The sequence below is a fragment of the Protopterus annectens genome, chromosome 10.part0, assembly GCF_019279795.1.
Source record: "Protopterus annectens isolate FY-2018-M chromosome 10.part0, PAN1.0, whole genome shotgun sequence".
Classification (NCBI taxonomy): domain Eukaryota; kingdom Metazoa; phylum Chordata; order Ceratodontiformes; family Protopteridae; genus Protopterus; species Protopterus annectens.
In genome coordinates, this window is record NC_056744.1 from 517,383,575 (window position 1) to 517,403,913 (window position 20,339).

The 20,339-nt window shown below is 36.2% G+C and overlaps 1 protein-coding gene across 4 annotated transcripts in view; it reads right to left on the minus strand.

The window, feature by feature from the left end:
- The window catches only part of LOC122813204 (voltage-dependent R-type calcium channel subunit alpha-1E-like), a 4,399,719-nt gene that overhangs the window by 324,303 nt on the left and 4,055,077 nt on the right, over nucleotides 1-20,339 (minus strand). For all 4 annotated transcript variants that reach the window (XM_044085387.1, XM_044085385.1, XM_044085384.1 and 1 more), the window contains one exon: nucleotides 10,389-10,494. In XM_044085387.1, the coding sequence (XP_043941322.1) occupies nucleotides 10,389-10,494 (106 nt within the window). The remainder of the gene's footprint in view (nucleotides 1-10,388; nucleotides 10,495-20,339) is intronic.

The following is a 20,339-nucleotide window of genomic DNA, read 5'->3' on the forward strand; positions in this document are numbered from 1 at the left end:
TGCTGAGCCCTGAGAAGACATAACTAAGAGTGACAATATATAAATATATATATATATATATATATATATATATATATATATATATATATATAAAAACACATCCTGGCAAACTCAAAAAATAAAAAAGGGGATGGAGAGAGGGAACAGCTACTGCAGTAGTGATCATTTGAACATCTACTGTTATAGTAAGTTTATTTACATAACTGTACTATGTTTATAGTATCACTCATTGATGTAGTAGACGTACCTATATACGAAGAGTACCCTAGCAGAATACATTTCAAAGGGGGGGGCAGGAAGTACTAGTGAAGGAATCACACTTGTAGTGCTTTGTAATGTACAGACGACCAATTTGCTGCTTCTGGAATACTTCTAGAATTCAACAAAAATACATGGATGAAATGAAGCCAAGACCCTGTTAGAGTGGGCTGTGTAGCTGCTTAAAATAGTTTTGTTGTGGTGAGAATAGTAAAAGGTAATAGTATGAGACGATCATTTAGAAGTAGTCTGCTTTGACATAGGTTATCCCTTCTTTCCTTCACAAGAAAAGAACAACTGGTCTGCAGATCTGAAAGATTTTATTCAGTCAAGATAGTACCTGTGTTATCTGTGGACATCCAAGTTATGGAATATCCTGTCTCCCTCAATTTTAGGTTCAGGAAAGAAATAGCGAGATGGGATAGTTTGGCTAAAAGTAAACTTGGATACCATTTTAGGCATAAAAGAATGATTAGTTCTCAAATAAATCCCCATCTCTGTGGAAAATGAGATAGGGTGTGCTCACCATAAGGGGCTGTAACTCAGATACTAATTTTGCAGAGGTCAGAGCAATCAGCAAAACAGTTTTCCATTACAAGAACCTGATATCATTCAGATGAGCTGGCTCAAATGGAGCAAGTATTACCTTCTCTAACACAAAAGTAACATCCCAAGGCGGAGCCACCTGTTTTCTTGCAGGTCTTTTATGCCAAACCCTTTTCAAAAACATTTTGGCAAGAAAATGAATTTAAAGACCACTGAGCATAGCATGATTATAAGTACTTAATTTGCAAATGACATGAGATTTGTCATTATTAAAATGTTTGACATCTCATAAAATATAAAAATTCAGTTTTCTTTTCTAATGTGCAATTTAAAATCAATCAGCAGCTGGACTAAATACGCCCTTTTCATTGAAATGAAAGAAAACTTTTTTTTAACACTTCAAAGTGAAGTTCACTTTTATCAACAGAGCTTAAATTAAAAGTAGAACACAACCAATTAAGTCTTTCTGTTTTTCCCAAGACCTCTGCCCCTGTTCTTGCTCCGAAATCTGGAGAATGAAATTCAATCCATTTGTTGTTTCCTGTACCAAAAAGTAACTGACATAGCTTCAGAAGTATGCTCTTAACCACCAATATGATTTTGATAAAAAAGTGGTTGTCTTGCAATGCGTACAAGCCAACCTCTGTGACCTTCATGGAAGGGGTGGAAAGTCATCTGATGTTCAGATAGTGTCAGTACCACCCTCATGAAAAAACATATAATTCGATATATCAGTGGTTGCATTAAAATTAGTTTTGTCTGCATTAGCCAACTGCTTGTTAAATATGAGCAGATATACTGTATCATTCTTATAGCTATATGCATCTCTAGACAGCTTCTTTTTTTCTTTTTATTGACAATGGTAGCCACATGTCTGTCTGTTTTAGAGCAATACCATCATAAAAAGAACTGTAGCAATAAAGCAAATGGATCATTTCTTACACTACTGTTAAGAATTCTCACTTGCCTCCTGGGATGTTCAACTTTCACTGTATTGTGGGTGACCAACATTTTCAACTCAATCACTATAGTATTGCTATAAGAAGCTCTACTAATTATTTGTATATTTTGTCATCTTGCTAATACCATTAGCAAACTTAAAAAATGTAAGTCATATAGGGCTCCGCTTGATGTTGATACAATATTCAAAATAAAAATTCTCATATTCAAGAGATTTAAGCTTTAAGAATTTGGTCTCTAAATCATATATTTTAGACTTATATCATATAGTTTAGACTTGCATACCTTTTCAGATGTAACGTAATTGGGATATTGCGATTTGCAGAGTTGCCAGTCTCAAAAGGATTTATAGAACCAGAGATAAAATGTTCAATTCTAGAGTCAAAAAACATGAGCTTTGCCAGCCACAGTGGTAATGTCACTATCAGATGGTGTTTAGTCTTCATTGATACTTTGTGGTATAGCGCTACAACCAGGTAAATCTTAACCATGCTATTTAGCATAGATTGTGTCTTAGTAAGCAATTCTGCAAAACGACTGTGTTATCAGGGAGACAGTGAACATTCAAGTTTAACTCAGCATTGTCAGCAGAAGTTGTGATCGATCCAGTCCCATGTCAGTCATTCATGTTCACTGAAACACACCATCAGCCATAAAAACAACCAATAGCTAAAAAAACAACATTGTGGGGCAAACAAAGTAGCACCAAACAGCAACCAACAAAGAAGAAAAAAAAATTACACTGTAGAACTAAAAATGACCATGCATTAAATAAGGACTCTTTAAGTGTTTTCATTCTGGAAATACTCAGAGAATGCAAAACCCCCACAAGAAGAATTTGATAATGTTCTCTCCTCTTAGGCTAAATCAGAAATCTGAGGAGAAAATCCAGCATCTGTTATTTCATCTTCCTGTTCAGATTCAAATTCTTGGATCTCTTCAGGAAAAGAGGCATCCCCTTTTACCATTAACCACCTAATAAGAATTAGACCTTGGAAATTTTTTTAGAAGGAGTATATACATATTTAGTTTTCTATTTTTATTTGACTGGAAAATGGGGCCAACAGTGTTATTAATGTCAGCACACTTTTCCCAGGGAATGGCACAACATTATGACTAGACAAGGAAACCTGCCCTGTTCCCTCTCCCACAACCAACAAGATTAGCTCTGTGCAATCCACTGAGGCGACTCTAACAGCCGCAGAGGATATGACTAACATCCAGTCTGTCGTGGCCATAGATGGTACACAATAGGGCTCTGGGGTAAAAGATGGGTTGTCTGAGGAACCAGCTTTGGCCACAGCAGAGTCATGCATGTGCCGCTGAGTCAAATTGCCATCCTGTTGTGGTGGCGAATGCTGTTTGCTTAATGTTTTTGGCTGGAAGAAGGCCTGACAATGGGACTGGAAGTTTGTTCCATGGTCAAGCCAAAAATAGTATCTCTTTCCACAGGAAAACAAATAGCAAAAGTCAATAATATTTCAAAGTTTGTAAAACAACCAAGTACTGAGCAGGAGTGAGAGTGAGAAAATAACAGAAGATAACAATCCAAGATGTAAAATCCACGTAGTTTATTGCAGACAAGAACAAACGGATAAGCGCTTTCACTGTATCAGCTTCTTCAGATCCATGAAACAAACCTCCTAACACAAACTAGTTATATATTAAAAGCACACTGAGACAATTAAATAATTAACCTATCAAGAAGATGATCCAACACAAACCTCTATTTAAAGGCATAGCAAACTGCAAAGAACAGAAAAAGAACAGAAAAAAAAGCTCACTACAAGAATATAAATGCATAAAATAACTTAAAACATCCGTAAAATGACTTTAAACATTCCATAGAATATATAAAAGATTTTCCAAAACACATAAACTAATACATGAAAACATTTTATATATAAATACATAAAAAACTTTGAGACATAAGGACAGAATGTAGGCATATATAAGTAATTACAAATAGTCACTTTACATGCCTCTGCCTTAGGCTAGGTTTTATGGATGCCTTTTCATTTAAACCCAGTCCCCTATCAGCCCTTAAAAGTGTTATCCAGTCACTCTCTTTTCCTTCAGTGTATATCCTAACATCACCACCCCTCTGATTTGGGGTGATGACCTCTAACACTCTAAACAAAAACTTGTGGTCATGACCATGCGTGACCACGTGTTTAGCTAAAGCATTATCTAATGTGGTAATTATGCTCTCTCATCCTATCTCTGAGTGGGCGGTTGGTCTTACCCATGTAGAAAGAGGAACACAACTGACACACTGCCAAATAGACAACATGTACGGTCATACAATTCGCCTCCACTTTAGTATAAAAAACTCTTCTCAAATCAGGATGGAAAAACTCCACATTGCTGTCTATAAAAGGGCAAAAGTTGCAGTGACCACAGGGTCTGGTACATCCTACCTTTTTAGGATGTCTATCATGTCTTGGATAGCACAACATCCTTTTCAAGTTGTTCTTATTCCTAAAAAGAAAACGTGGAGCTTCACCTACTATCTGCCTAAGGTCATCATCGACCTGCAGGACAAAACTTACTGACAATCTCCTGATTTCAAACTGATCTGATGAAAAGTTGTGGAGAACTTAACACAATGATCAATCTTTTATCCCCAGCAACACTAGGATATATGGGTCCAAAATAAGGACTGGCTACAGTCAATGTGTACTTCATCCAGATGGTGGTTGACCTCGTTCACATTATACCCCCTTTCTGTTAACCTCCTTGTCAGGTTATCTAATTCATTGGTAAACCCTATATCCATAGGGTTTAACCTTGAGGCCCTAATTGCCTGTCCTTTCATAATATTCCTAAATATGAACGGTGGATGCATGCTCGTTCTCATAAGTAATGAATTACAGTGACAGGTCTTACGAAAAACCCCTGTGTTGATAATATCATCTGGTAACCTTTTAACAAACAGATCCAAAAATTCAATCTTATGCTCAGAGAAATGCATAGTAAACTTGAGGAAGGTAGTTAGATTGTTCATCATTGTATACATAGATTGCAACTGTGCCAATGTCCCTTTCCATAAAACAAAAAGGTCATCCACAAACCACCGATAAAATACTACATACTCCCTGAACAATGTTTGACAAAACAACACATGTTCCTCCCAATGGGCTAGAAATATGTTAGCGTAGCTGTTCGCACAAGGTGTGCCCCATGCTACGCATCACGCTGTGCCTGTAAATAACATCTCTGAACATAAATAAGTTATTTTCAAGAACCAGTTCTAGAAAGTGTGTTATCAAGTCAATCTTAACATCCAAGTAGTCACTATGCTCCTTTAAATATTCTGAAACATAGGTAAGTCCTAGCCCATTCGGTATAACTGTAAAAAGGGACTGCACATCAAAGGTTACAAATATACAGTCCGCAACAGTTCCTTGTTGTTTAATACATTCATAGAGGTCTATTAAGAACTGCTTAGAGTCTCGTAATACAAAAGTATTATTATTCAAAACTTGCCTTAAATGTTTTTCTATAAAGACAGATAGATGCTCAGTTACCCACCCATGACCAGAAACAATTGGTCTCTTGGGTGGGTCTTTTAGGTCTTTATGTATCTTGGGTAGCCCATGTATCACAGGAATAACAGGTGCCCTGATGCAAAGGTATTCATATAACTCCTTCCCTATTAAATTACTCTTAAAAATATCCAAACGTGTATAGCCAACATACCTAATAATATCATTAACATCATCCACTGTAATCACTTCATAAAACTTATCAAGCAACATCATTTCCATGGTTGTGTTATAATTATCCATAACAACAATCCTACCACCCTTGTCTGCTGGCCTTATAATGATGGTGGAGTCATCTTGTAATTTCTTTAAGCTTAACCTCTCCTTATAGGTAAGGTTATCAGACCTCATAGGTCTCCTATCTCTCTTGCTGTCGTAAAAGCTATATAATTCATCTTCCGTTAGATTTAAGAAAGCCTCAACCAAAGGATGATTGGTGGGCACAAACTCACTCAAATTCTTAAATATGAACTCCCTATTATCAGCTGATTCATTACTGGAACCCTTAAACATATATTTTAACATAACATTTCTGCAAAACAATTTAAGGTCTGTAATAGTATCCGTTAACCTACTCTGTGTCTTTGGAATAAAATTCAACCCTTTACTCAACAGCCTAATGTCGTCAATACTAAGTATCACTTGAGATATATTGTGAACTAATGTTTGTTGGTCCACATCTTTTCAGGGTCTGATGGGATAAGGGTTCCCTGAAGACTTTCTTTTCTGTCTGCCTCGACTCATGGAGCGTGACCTCCGTGGGCCTTTCTCCAGGCGTGTAGGTAGAGGAAAAGACAAATCAGGGCTAATATTACTACTTGAATCTACTTGCTCTGCCCTTATCTTCGGTCTCACCACAACTTCAGATTTGCCAGCCAAAGATGTGGGTTTATCCTTATTAATGCGCACTTCAGGATATAGATTAGTGCCTGGCTGCATACTAGGATGTATAGTATGTATGACATCATTAGAATCATTAGAATCATGCACAAAGGCTTCATTGACAAGTGATTCCCCTCTAATCAGGGGACCACCAACATCTTTTCCTGTAGTGTTCTCTATACAAACTTCAGACCTATGAGACTCTGTATTAACAACATTATTACATTTAGTCACAGTACCAACAACTTCAGCTTCCAAAGTCCTAGTATTTACATTAATGTTCACATTATTATTGTCCTTAGTAATAGGGTCATGGTCAAACTTATCAGAACCATGCCTCCTATTTGTATAAACAGTAGATTACCATTTCTGGGCCACATAAACACATGGCCCAGTTTAAAATCCGTAATGTCCCTAGTAGCCTTATGCCTTTTCTGTTGAAGTAGTTTACGTTCAAACGCTAACACAATGTCCAATACATTCTCGAAGAGTGGTTGTACTACTTCACTAGGGAATTCACCAAAGAGCTGTTGTGTCATATTAATACTGTCAGTTAACTTAGCTTCCTCTAAAAGTCAATGAGGAGCTGCAGATATTTCCTGCTTACCTCGATATTCAAACATTGCCACTGTGCAAGCAAATCTGGATACTCTCCCTGACTTCCTCTGGGAATAATATTCCTATCCAAACAGAACTGGAAATGTAATTAAGTTCATAAAGTCCTTCTTCATAGCGTCAAGAAGCCTGTGCAGCTTCTCAGTGTTCACCGTCGCCTCTGTGACATCATCAGATACAGCAACACTCTCAAAATACCAGGAAGCATTGACAGTACCTTTTAAATATTGTTGAAACCTCGACTGAAGTGCCTCTTTCCTACGGTCTTCACCTCTAGGAGTATAATCCAACTCAATATTGGCCATGATCCAGCAATAAACTCACTCCTGACAGCAGCAAAACAAAAGTGTAAATAAAACAGTCTGACAAATTGCTGCTTCATGCTCAGAGAAATATAAAAAATTTTGTAAAACAACCAAGTACTGAGCAGGAGTGAGAGTGAGAAAATAACAGAAGATAACAATCCAAGATGTTTATTGCAGACAAGAACAAACGGATAAGCGCTTTCACTGTATCAGCTTCTTCAGATCCATGAAACAAACCTCCTAACACAAACTAGTTATATATTAAAAGCACACTGAGACAATTAAATAATTAACCTATCAAGAAGATGATCCAACACAAACCTCTATTTAAAGGCATAGCAAACTGCAAAGAACAGAAAAAGAACAGAAAAAAAAGCTCACTACAAGAATATAAATGCATAAAATAACTTAAAACATCCGTAAAATGACTTTAAACACTCCATAGAATATAACATCCTTTTCAAGTTGTTCTTATTCCTAAAAAGAAAACGTGGAGCTTCACCTACTATCTGCCTAAGGTCATCATCGACCTGCAGGACACCCCAAAACTTACTGACAATCTCCCTGATTTCAAATTGATTTGATGAAAAAGTTGTGGAGAACTTAACACAATGATCAATCTTTTTATCCCCAGCAACATTAGGATATATGGGTCCAAAATAAGGACTGGCTACAGTCAAACGTAGATTGTGTACTTCATCCAGATGGTGGTTGACCTCATTCACATTATACCCCCTTTCTGTTAACCTCCTTGTCAGGTTATCTAATTCATTGGTAAACCCTATATCCATAGGGTTTAACCTTGAGGTCCTAATTGGCTGTCATTTCATAATATTCTTAAATATGAACGGTGGATGCATGCTCGTTCTCATAAGTAATGAATTACAGTGACAGGTCTTACGAAAAACCCCTGTGTTGATAATATCATCTGGTAACCTTTCAACAAACAGATCCAAAAATTCAATCTTATGCTCAGAGAAATGCATAGTAAACTTGAGGAAGGTAGTTAGATTGTTCATCATTGTATACATAGATTGCAACTGTGCCAATGTCCCTTTCCATAAAACAAAAAGGTCATCCACAAACCGCCGATAAAATACTACATGCTCCCTGAACAATGTTTGACAAAACAACACATGTAGAGAGTGACTGGATAACACTTTTAAGGGCTGATAGGGGACTGGGTTTAAATGAAAGGGCATCCATAAAACCTAGCCTAAGGCAGCGCAGGCATGTAAAGTGACTATTTGTAATTACTTATATGCGTATGCCTACATTCTGTCCTTATGTCTCAAAGTTTTTTATGTATTTATATATAAAATTTTTTCATGTATTAGTTTATGTGTTTTGGAAAATCTTTTATATATTCTATGGAGTGTTTAAAGTCATTTTACGGATGTTTTAAGTTATTTTATGCATTTATATTCTTGTAGTGAGCTTTTTTTTTTTGTTCTGTTCTTTGCAGTTTGCTATGCCTTTAAATAGAGGTTTGTGTTGGATCAACTTCTTGATAGGTTAATTATTTAATTGTCTCAGTGTGCAACTAGTTTGTGTTATTTTTATATTTCTCTGAGCATAATATTTCAAAGTTGTTAAAAGTCACGTTTTCTCACAAAAACACAGTCAATGCACTTTAATCCACTTTGCCAGACCCAAAAACTAAAATGAAAACAATTTCTCCACACAAGAAGTTGTTTTCAACTACTTTAAACAACTTTTTAGCTGACAAGCAATAAATGCATTCTTTTTTAAAAGTACAGTTTAAGTCTCATGACAGTCCATTAAAACACAAACTCCAAGATTAAAAATAACATTTCTCAGTAAGAAAGTACTTTTAAAGAATATCATTTTTATGTGGAAGGTTTTTCTACAAGGGGAGATTATCTGCCCAGCAAAGGAAACAACAAACCAATAATCAAGACTCAAAAGCCCAAAGACGACTTCTTTAGTCAGTGGTAGGAAAGGTTTGAAGGGCTGGCTCTCAAGCCTGCTATTTTAGGCAGCTTAGCTTTGTTTTAGTGTCTGGAAGGTGCTCTGAAGATTTGGAAGCTGTCTGTCTGTTATAACCTTTTAAGAATATAAACCATATAGCTAAGACTGCTGCAGCACTGATTGATATGATGAACATTCACAGTTCAAATAAGTATTTTCAAAAGGACAGCTGATCAGTCAATTGTCTCAAGCACTGCTCTTTATGCACAACAGGTTCAAAACCAATGGCCCCACAACCTTATAAATTATGCCCCTTCAGTTTATTTCATTTTGACAATTAGGTTTGTTCCATGTTGAGCTGTTCCAGTTTAGTTCAAATCCAGAAATGCAAATAGAATAATACAGCAATTAAAAGTATTCTCCTTGCATGTTGGATTAACAAGATTCAGATATGCTGCACTAATTTTATAATTCATTGAGAGACTCCCACATTAAAACACTACCAAAGACTCAAAAAAAACACCTAGAAAATGGGCATATGCAATTCTGCAGTTATCAAATATCTATGTCAAGTCTGCACTGCATTGCAAAAAGTGCACAGAAGTGACTTCACTCATACATGTTGTATAAATCTGAATTAATCATTTCTACATATTACTGAACAAAGTAGCTCATGAACTAAATTATGAGTCTGTCTAATGTGTAAATCAAAATAACATAACTGTCAAAACGGCTTATTTACAACACAGCCTGAGAATCCTAAGTTTGGCACAAATGTTATGGTTGTTGCTTCTGTGGAGTTTGTATGTTAGCGCCATTCTGAATGGGTCTACCACACGTGTTCTTATTTTGCCTGTCATCCAAATATTTGCTGGTTAACTGGCAGTTATAAACTTAGTCATTTAAAGAGGCTTTGCCTATGTGCAGTCAGTACTGTTACTTAACAAGATCCATAAAGATCATTTTACTTACTAGATTAAAAAATTATTAAAAATAAAAATACATAAATGACAAATTGCAACATTTGACCTATAATCACAGCAAAAAAAAAATCTTGATAACTAAACAAATAGCAACAGCAGTTTCAAATAAACATTTCAAAAATCAAAACTCAAGCAGGTTCTTAAGTCTTCCAACAAGCACTGTAAGATTTTAAATTTTCAGTTTCTTAATACCAATGCTAGAATATTATTAAAATGTCACATATTATAATTTTAGCCAACATTAAATCAATCACTTCAATAAAGCACAGACTCACTGTTATCTGTAAGATCTGCAGTCAGACAATAATAGCCAATTACTGTCCCTAGTTAAATATCAAATAATCCGTATGATGTTTTACCTTTGGCAATTTTGATATCCAGTGCTGTCCTGATAAGGGCCATTAAAGTAGATGTGAAATGTACTGTCATGTCTTCTGATACGGGCATATTCATTAAAACTAGTCGCTGAGTTAAAGAGAGAGAGAAAGAATAAGATAACATCACACAGAAGAAAGAAAGAAAGATTTAATTTATTGAGTACGAGAAATGTACTCTTGCCCTGCAATGAAGCTTTGTTGATTCATTATTCAGCCAAAGTTTAAGACCAGGTAACAAACAAGACAAAGAAAAAAAAAACATTCAATTTCTTTGTGTTCCCTTTAAGTTTGTAATTAGTATAATACTATTTACCTATTTTTTTCTTGACAAATGTGGATGTGCATACAAAACACAAACTCTGAATAGCAGTGGCTTTGTGTCCTGTTTCTTTAGTGGCCAGGAGATGTGGCTGACTTGCCAATAAACTTGTCTAACCACATGAAATGAACAACATGAGTGCACACAGAAATTTACAGACATCAGTTTTGTTCACAATGAAATATCATGCTGATATAGTTACTATAAATATTTTAAAACTTTTATATAAAAAACATAAATAATATAAATATTTTTCAGTGATACTGTAAGTGCTGGGCGTTCTAGTACAGATATGGATGTGCCATGGGTTGTTACCCTTTTCCTCAATGTAGTGCGATCTCAGAGTTGCTATATTTAATTTTCAGGAGGTGGAGGGGTGCAGGGGGGCACAGACCCCCTGCAAAAATGTAAAAAATATATATATATTACAGTATCAGACTGTTGGGCAGTGGGCATGATCTCGGCAGGCCTTGCTACAGCTCATTTACTGGGGAAGGCATGTACAGCATACCTCATTTTTCTACAACACACATAATAATATTAAAAAGCTTTAATATTTTCATCAGGTAACAGCATAGCACTAGGTATTCTGGCCATATCATCTACCATCATCTACCAGTATTCTTTTGGATAACAATGCTAAACTATCAGTAGCAATTTTAGTTTCAGAATAATTTCCTATCATGCTTCATTGTTTCACGTATCAGCTGCAGGATAAGGATTTGGTAATTTAGTTTTTTGGAAAATGTCTTTTTTAGTGGTTAAATGTTATAATTTCTAATCTGGTGCCTCTAGTCAGTATAGCTCAGCAGATTAAAATAGCTATATGCTAACTGGTCTTAACAGTGATACCTGGTATTATTGATTGGATAGTCGACATTGTTCAATTCTTACAACAACAAATGTAGGCCATATTCCATTAAGATGGTTTGTGTTCCACATAATATGGAATTCCAAATGTATCATTCATGCAAGACAGCCTTTTGGGAGTGGTTAAGTAATGTACGGCTGAATGAAAGGTCATATATGAATTAGCAACCAATGAGGGGAAGGCAAGTGTTATCGACATTCTAATATTAGCAGCCAAGACATCTGTTATGAGACTATGTAAGTCATCTTCACCCCACTACCACCACATCAGAGGAGTACTGGTAGGTGATATGAACAATATGTGCTCCAGAATGGCAGGCTGTACTTAACTTTACGGGTGAAGAACAGTTTTTCTTCTCCAAATGGTCCATGTATCAATTTATGATAGATACTTAACAATAAACTAGCGTCTAATGCTAACAAAAATAATAAATCTATTACTTTCTTATGTGTCTTCCCAAATACCTTAATGTTATTCTGCTTTGAGAAATGCATGTCTTGCTTATGCATATTCTCTTGCAGCTGTCCTATTTATTTGTTACTGAGGTGACCTGTGCTACATCTTAAAATCTCAATCTGCGTTCTCATACTTTTGTTTTTCATTACTTTTTCAGATATATTCCACCTGCATTTGTGTAAACATGTACCAGTGTTATGCAGGTATATCTGGCACCTTAACTGTATTACAGGGTCTTAGGCAGTTTGACATTCCTAGCAAATAATATGCAAACTATTGCCTCTGCAATATGAACAGTAGATGCAATGATGGGATGTGTATGTGTAGTACATTTTTATATTCAAAACAATAAATAAAAAGGTTTATGCAAAAAAAAGGATGGTTTGTGTTATTTATACACTGGTCATGCCACCATGTTACTAAAACAACATGAGTTCATAAACTGGTTGGGGATTTCAGTTTGCATTTAATTAAAAGTAATTCACCATTGAAATTCTGGCACATACTAAAAATCACAGACTAAAGAGAGAAAGTCATATACAGTGAGACCAAACTTATTTGGGCATAACATCTACCTCTCCCATTTTACTTAACAATGTTTTTATCATTGTAAAGAAGTCAACAGGAAACATGATCAGAGTATTGTCAATACTGGATAGGCACAACTTGCAGATGACATGCAAATTTCAATTACAATAATAATTCAGATGGCAAGAAAATGTTGCTATTAAATATAATGAAACATGGTCTCAAACTTTAGGCTAAAACACAGCACATCAGTCATTTAACCATCATTCCATATCAGATACTTTGGCAGAATTCATGTGTGCAGAATGCCTTTTGAATCAAAGAGCTACAAACAGAAGCTGAAAGTATGATAATTATGAAATGAGGATATTTGTTCACAGTACTGGAACTAGTTTAATATTGTAAGAATTAATCACAATTCTTAATGTATACTGCAGCAAATCATTACATTTTAGGCATTCTAAAAGCATAGATATGTTTGCAATGACCTTTTAGAACAGAAGTTTGACATTATTCAAGCAACAGTGCAGCTTTTGTTCATATCAGCAGACAGCATGCTTGTGCAGTATAGGATTAGGTCAAGATAAACCAGCTTAATCTTACAATGTAACACCCATGCACAAGTAGAAAGAGGAAGAGGTGGGAGTGGTCTGAAGTAAAATCCATGGAGGTTTGCTGTTATCATAAAAACATGCTCATGCAAAACCTACAGCAAACCAAATTACCCACTGTGCAACTGTTTCCTAAGAAACGGAAACCAGGGCAACTGCACTAATCATAACTGCCTTGATGACTTCAATTTATAGTTCAATGGATATACCTTGTGAGGCAATTGTTATTAAAAACAGTGAAAACAGCAAATGGCACAATCATTAAGGAATACATGAATTTTGCTATATCACCTTGAAACAGTCTTGTTAGATCCGTGAGCACGCCAAATGCTCAATCAGTTAGAAAACTATGGAGATCTAAATTCTTTTGCATTACTTCGAATTTTAGGTAAAACCTTAATACATTCAAAAAGTATCACACATGCAAGAATATAGCATACTGAACTGTTTAACTTATTAAATGAGTATTGCTTGTCAAAGAAAACTGTAAACGGACAATGGAAAGACAATATGATCAATGTGAGACATTATCCCTTTTTTACAATGTGAAGAGTTTTCAAAGCAACCTCCTGTAATGAAAAGGAAGTGAAAAAAGTATGTGACGCCTACATTTTTAAATCAACTTCCTGTTAAAAAAAAGAAAAAAAATATCTATATATTTATTTATATTTGTGTCTAGTACATATTGGAGGTTGTAGGTATGTATTTCAGAGAATACCCCTTCTCTGGAATAGGCTTACCATTCATGTGAAGCAGAGTTCATTGCTAACCCTATTCAAATATAACCTGGATTAGTACATGGGGAACTGGAAATGTACCCTTTGTCTGCAACCTATGTCTCTAATAGACAAAGGCAGCCTATAAATGCTTGGCTACCAATAGCTGCTCTTAAATATACCCTTTAAAACAACCAGTAGATCACCAAAACTTGTTGGATACATTTGGGATACATGGCTAGGTTTAACATGGTCCCTGTGGTTATTAGCCTGGTATATGTTTGTAAACCTATGAACCTAAGAGAGAGTTCTTGGTTTGGCCAATTCTAATGCAATAGCCATACTATATGATGAGAAAACACTGTGCTGTCACAAAGAAGAGTAGAGCAAGGCCACCTGGACCATGGAGTACAGAAGACTTTTTTAAACGGCGACTACAGTGACAAAATGACTTATTCACCGATGAATATAATCTCAGAAAATTAGTTTGCATTTAATAACATTATATTCCATTCTTCTCTATTTTCAAAAGGGAGCGTAATCCTGATGGAAATATTCAAACAATTAACAGGTAACTTTAAGGAATAACTAAAGAGGGGATGTAAAGCATTCAAATACCTGTATTTGTGAATGCCCACAGTAGTAACTGCTGCAATGGTAGAGAAATTGTCCTATTTTACCAGTATTCACCAGTTGGTTGTGCTGGCAGATTGTAGGTAAATACATTGTAGGGTCAAGGTTCATCATTTTGTAAGAGGGAATCTCTAAAAATATATGCCCATTCATGCTGGGGCACAACAAATAACCAGTGACATTTATCATGCAATGTAGAGCCATGCAGAACAGATGACTAAGTTTCAGAATTTATACACGTGGATGTAAATCACCATGGGAAACACATGTAGACTGTCATTGCTGCACTATCAGCATATAGTCACACCTACAGTATCTTCTATGAGTCTGATTCTTTCTTCTTGTAATACAAGCATAATTCTGTTTTGGTAATCTAAAGGCTGGCTGATGCCTGACCACTCAGTCAACTACTACATGTTTTTTTAAGTACGAGTCTCAGACGAGTGGCCACTGAGTACCAGGTCATCCAGTAGAAAAGCTGTAATGGTGATATCCAATGACATCCAGTTCAATGGCATCTCCTTTCTGTGCCTAACTACTTAGCGGTTACTTAATATTAATATGTATTTCATAGTGTTACAAACACTATTCTACAAGCCAACCACCTAACTACTTAAAAAGATAGTGTTAAGGTAATGCATGCCTAGGAGTTCATGTCAGGTTGAAGAATAGGTTTAAGGTTCAGTCAAGGTGTGATGGCAGAACACTTTTGTTAGTCTTTGAGGTTGCACCCCCCATTGGATGACCTCAGAGTTAGTATATACATAAGTTAAGGGTATGTGGAGAATCCCCTAACATACAGGGTGCAGGGGGCTTGCCCACCTGCACAAAAGTCTTCTCGATTAATCATCAAAAGTTGTTTTTGGTGTTTTTTTCAAGCAAATGGCTTTTGACTTAAAGTTGTTTAGTGAAGCAAAACAAAACCTATGCCTAGTAGTCTAACACACAGAACTAGCTCTGATGACAGTGGCAGCCCCCCCCCATAGGATTAACTAAATTAGGGGACTACCTTAATAGATAGTAGGTGTCAAGATAAGTAAGTGAATCAGGAGAACTATAGCAGGATTAACGTATTAAAAGTTTTTAGTGAGATGAAAATATTAAAATGCACCTTTAGAATTAACCATATTAGATAAATTAAAGGGATCATTGTCCCCAAGCCAAAGAGCTTGAGTTCCTAACTCTAATTACAGTCAGAAAATCCACACCAAGATTAACATAGTCAAAAACCTTTTGTGAGGATTAACACTATCGGATGTGCCCATCCAGAATAACAAATTCAGGAGATCCCATGCAGAAGGAACCAGTCACTAAAATAAAGGATGAAGAATGCACCTAAAAGGGTTATGAAAACTGGCATCTTCACTATGACCAACAGGCTAATTGTTTCCCAAAAAGAAGGAGAGAGAGTTATAGGATCCTTAACTTTTATAGAGTCAAAGCCACTTAGCAGAATTACACAAGTCATGAGACATATCGAAAACATTAACTTGTGCTCAGAATTAACCGACCTGGGTGGACATTAGAAGGGTTAAATGAATCACAGAACACCAGATAGCTTAAAACAGTCAGTGAGCAGGCAATGGATTTAGAAACATTATCTTGCCTAACTGTATAACTTTATAGATCTTGGTATACACATACATTAACATTTTTCTTTAACCAAATTAGAGGTGAAATGAAAATGTTATTCTTTTTTCTTTGGTCACATTTTAACATCATTCTACCGGCCAGACTCCACAGTGTTCTATATCCATGCCAGGTTTACTTGCCAATCTCCTACCTCCCTGGACTTAGTCTGGTATTGCTGGGGCCAGTTGTGGCCCCTAAAGGCATCCTGGGGGCTCAGACATCTTTGCATCAGTCCAAGTTTTTTTTATATATGCCCCATCCACTCCTTTCCTTTCCTTCAGGGCTTGTCCACTATATCCAAGGGCAACTCTGCTCCATGGACCACACCTCCACTTAGGGGGCATCATCAATGAATGGCCTTCCACCAAGGATAGGCATGCCAATGCCAATCCCTCCCTGCCCCTCGGTCAGTCACCTGGGCTATAGTCAGGGCCTTATCCCTCTATGTCACTGAAGTGGCTGGTAAATGGTTATTCTTGTCCTTGGGCTTCTCCCACCTACAACATTTATTTCACCCCATATTAACTGTTATCCATAGTAAGTTTTGTTGACTTAAAATGGTTTAATAAAAGTTTAAACATCAAAATGAAATACCCTTTTCTAAGTATGCCATTGAGAAGGATGGTGAGGTACCTACCCCACTGGGTGCAGGGTATGTTTGTTCCCTTTTATCCCCTTATGTACAGCAGCATATTAAAATATATCTGATTAAATTTCCAAGCCAGTCTGAGTACATACTCAAATGATCTGCAACAGTCGGTCACTAGTTTTCCTTCCAAGGACAGCATCTACATTAAAGATGATGGCAAACATCCTTATAAACTTTGTCAGAATCGATGATCCAGACATTGACAAATAGTGTGTAAGACGTTTGCATCTTCTCATTTGTATGGCAGTTGTCTCTGACAGTATTTTAAAGGACAGGCATGGCAATTCTGTAGTCTGCCATTATCTGGTGCTCATTGATGATTAGCATAGACGAAATATATGATTAGGTCACTAGTCTGTTAGGGAAATAAAACTGTATAGTATCTATTGTTTAACTTGGGTGGCCACGATGATGCAGTGGTTAGCATTGCCGTCTCACAGCAAGAGGTTTTCCGGTTTGATTCTCAGCTGGGGTGCCTTCTCTACAGAGTCTGCATGACCTCCCTGCGGTTGCATGGGTTTCCTCCCACATCTCAAAGACATGCTGTAGGTGGACTAGACACTCTAAATTGGCCCTAGGTGTGAGTGTGTGCATGTGTGTGCCTTTTGTGGAAGGCTGGGCACCAGGCTACCATAAGATTCCACTGCCAATCATTCTGCGGACCATTGTTCCACTGTGACAACCCCTATCTGGGAAAAGTCAAAAAAAGAAGAAGCCTCTATTGTTTAACTCAGACAGCAACAAGGGATCATAGTCTTTCAGGCATTTTAATATATATAAAATGTTTAGAGTGTGCACACACACCTTTCTCCTTCTCTCTCTTTTTATATAACATGCATATAAGAAAATAAGGCGTGGTACTGATACTGACCCATGCATTATTAAATGACTTAAACATATTAATCATTAAACCACATATAAAGTAATGATAATTTGTTTGTAATTAATAGCAATTCACATGAATAAGGAAAGAAAAGCTAGTGATCAAGGAGTTAGGCTTGACAATAAAAATGAAATATTGCAAAAACTATACATTTTCAGTAAATGTGCAATTTCTGTGTGTAATAAATATAACGGAAAAGAGGTGGTGACAACAGAAAGATCTTTAAAGAAAATGCAAGTCTAGCTTTCTTTACAGGATGGCAGATGATTATGTATATAAGAAAGTACTGATAATGAACCTTCAGTACTGAAGGACAATGGAAAATACCAGACCATCCTAAAATTTGAAAAAAAAGTAACTAATAAGACACGGCCTGCTCACTCTGCTTAATAAATCAGTCTGAGGAATAAAGATAGGCATATATGACTGTGCTTTACATATATGAGCAATTGGTGGCAGACAAAAAATACAAGGCATTTAGTTTTACATCACTGGACAAAATGTGATGGAATTTCTCATACTGGAATAACTTTAGAATACTGAGTAAGCAATGGAGTACGGAAACCATATCAAAAAACTCTATCAGTCTTCTTCATCTAGGAATCAAAGTAATAGACACTGAAGGGGTTGTGGCTATGGTTGTACATAGGTACCGCAAGTTCCACACAACACAGGTAAAAATGAGACATACGTGGTAGTTTAGTTACACCGCTAATTATTTTAAATGTTATTTGAAAGCAAAGTTGCTTAATGATTAAACAGAATAAGAGGGTTCTTTGCAGATAAGCTACAGCTACAGCAGTAATGGTATGAGTCCCACAAAATAGGAGCTGAGGTGCAACAGGAGAAAACATTAGGAGTGGGGCAAGCATGGCAATTCTTAGGGTTAGGTTAGGGTTAGGGTAAGGTACTGCATAGTGAAACTTACAAAGAAAGACCAGGCAAACACTGCACAAAGTCTTCCTTAAATGATGTAGGAAAACTTTGAGACAGCACAGTGTGGACAAATAAGAAAACAAGCATGTTGGGTCATAACAAAAATATTTAGTTACATCAAAGATATTAGCAAAGCTGAAGTGAGGGTTGTTTGTTGGAAAAGGACCTCTAAAAGAATAATGCCTAAAGAATGGTTTAAACTTTAGTATAAATTTTGATTTTGAATTTATGGAGCTTCTTATCTTCAACAACTTTGAACTAATGTTAAAACTTGTGAAAATCCTTCTTTTATTTGGATCGTCCATATGGGATGACTTCCACATGGAATATAGGAGTTATGTGATATTAAAGATGGTGTGAATGCTGGGGAGATCTTCTTGAAAAGCAGAGCAATTTGTAACTGCAGAGGATTACCTTATGCTTTCCTAGTTAAAGACAGGATGGATTGCATTGTACCTTACTAAATGTATGCTGATATATTGTGGATTTAATGTAAAGAAAACATTTTTTCACTAACTATGAAAGCAGAATTTCACAATAAACATCCACCTACTTCAACCCATAGGAATAGTAGCTACAGGCACAAGTCAACTCAGCTCCTAAGTCTTACTGAGGCTTTAAATGCTCCCTTCTCACATAATTCTTCACATCCTCTCATCAATAGATCTCTGAAATTCCTCATGATAGTGAACATCAATACTCTCAGTTGAAATAAGGATAACAAAATACACACACATCAAATATTCCATCTATCCAAATTCCATTGCTGGAGGATTAGGGAAGGAGCGTTGGGTGTTTGAAGAGAACAGACATGGATCATGATGATCTATCCTTATGGCACGTAATTAACTTTCATATCTGACAAGGTCCATTTCATCTACTTTAATCCATAGGCAAGTTTAGCCTTATGGATGGCATCAAGACTGAATATGCCTGATGGCTTTAGCCAAACAGGAACCTGAGATCATACCTGGCTTGGAGTGCCTTGTAAATGTATGCAGAGACGCCCATGTTACAAAAGCACTGAAGATACCCAATGAGACATATTAAAAGAGCCTGATATAAGAATGTCCTGCCTAGCTGAAATAATAGCTACCATGTGTTGAAATTTCCATGGCAAAAGGTTTAGCTCTACTTTAATCTACAATTGTTTCACATATTTTTAATATGAGAAAATAACACAGCTTGAAAAACACCTTGATAATGAGACTTTCAAAACTTTTGACTCAGTCTAGTCTTTGCATAGGAAATTAAAAACTGGTAATATCTTCTGAAATGTACATGCAAGCTGTATAATATTCTTCCTTTACTGGAATTTTGAGGGAAGAATATCACTAGATTTATTAATTGGTTTAAATATGTTTGTGTGGCTACTTTGTAAATTACAGGGTTAGTCTACAAGGACAATTTTCCTTTATGGAAGATGAGATATTTTACTTTTGAGCTTAAAGCCTGTAGTGCTAAGACCTGTCTAGCAAAAGCAATAGCTACCAGGAAAAATGTTTTAGAAACCCCTCATACTTTCAAAGAAACTTTAATGGAGTGGTGTAGCCCATGTAGAAAAGTGGATATAGCTGATAAATGCAATTTTAATGAAGAGTATTTCAGCCCAGAATAAAAACATGAGATAAATAATCCAGAGCCATGGAGACTGGAGATGTAAATGGGTGGAGCCCCTTTAAATTTGCCCAAAATGAAA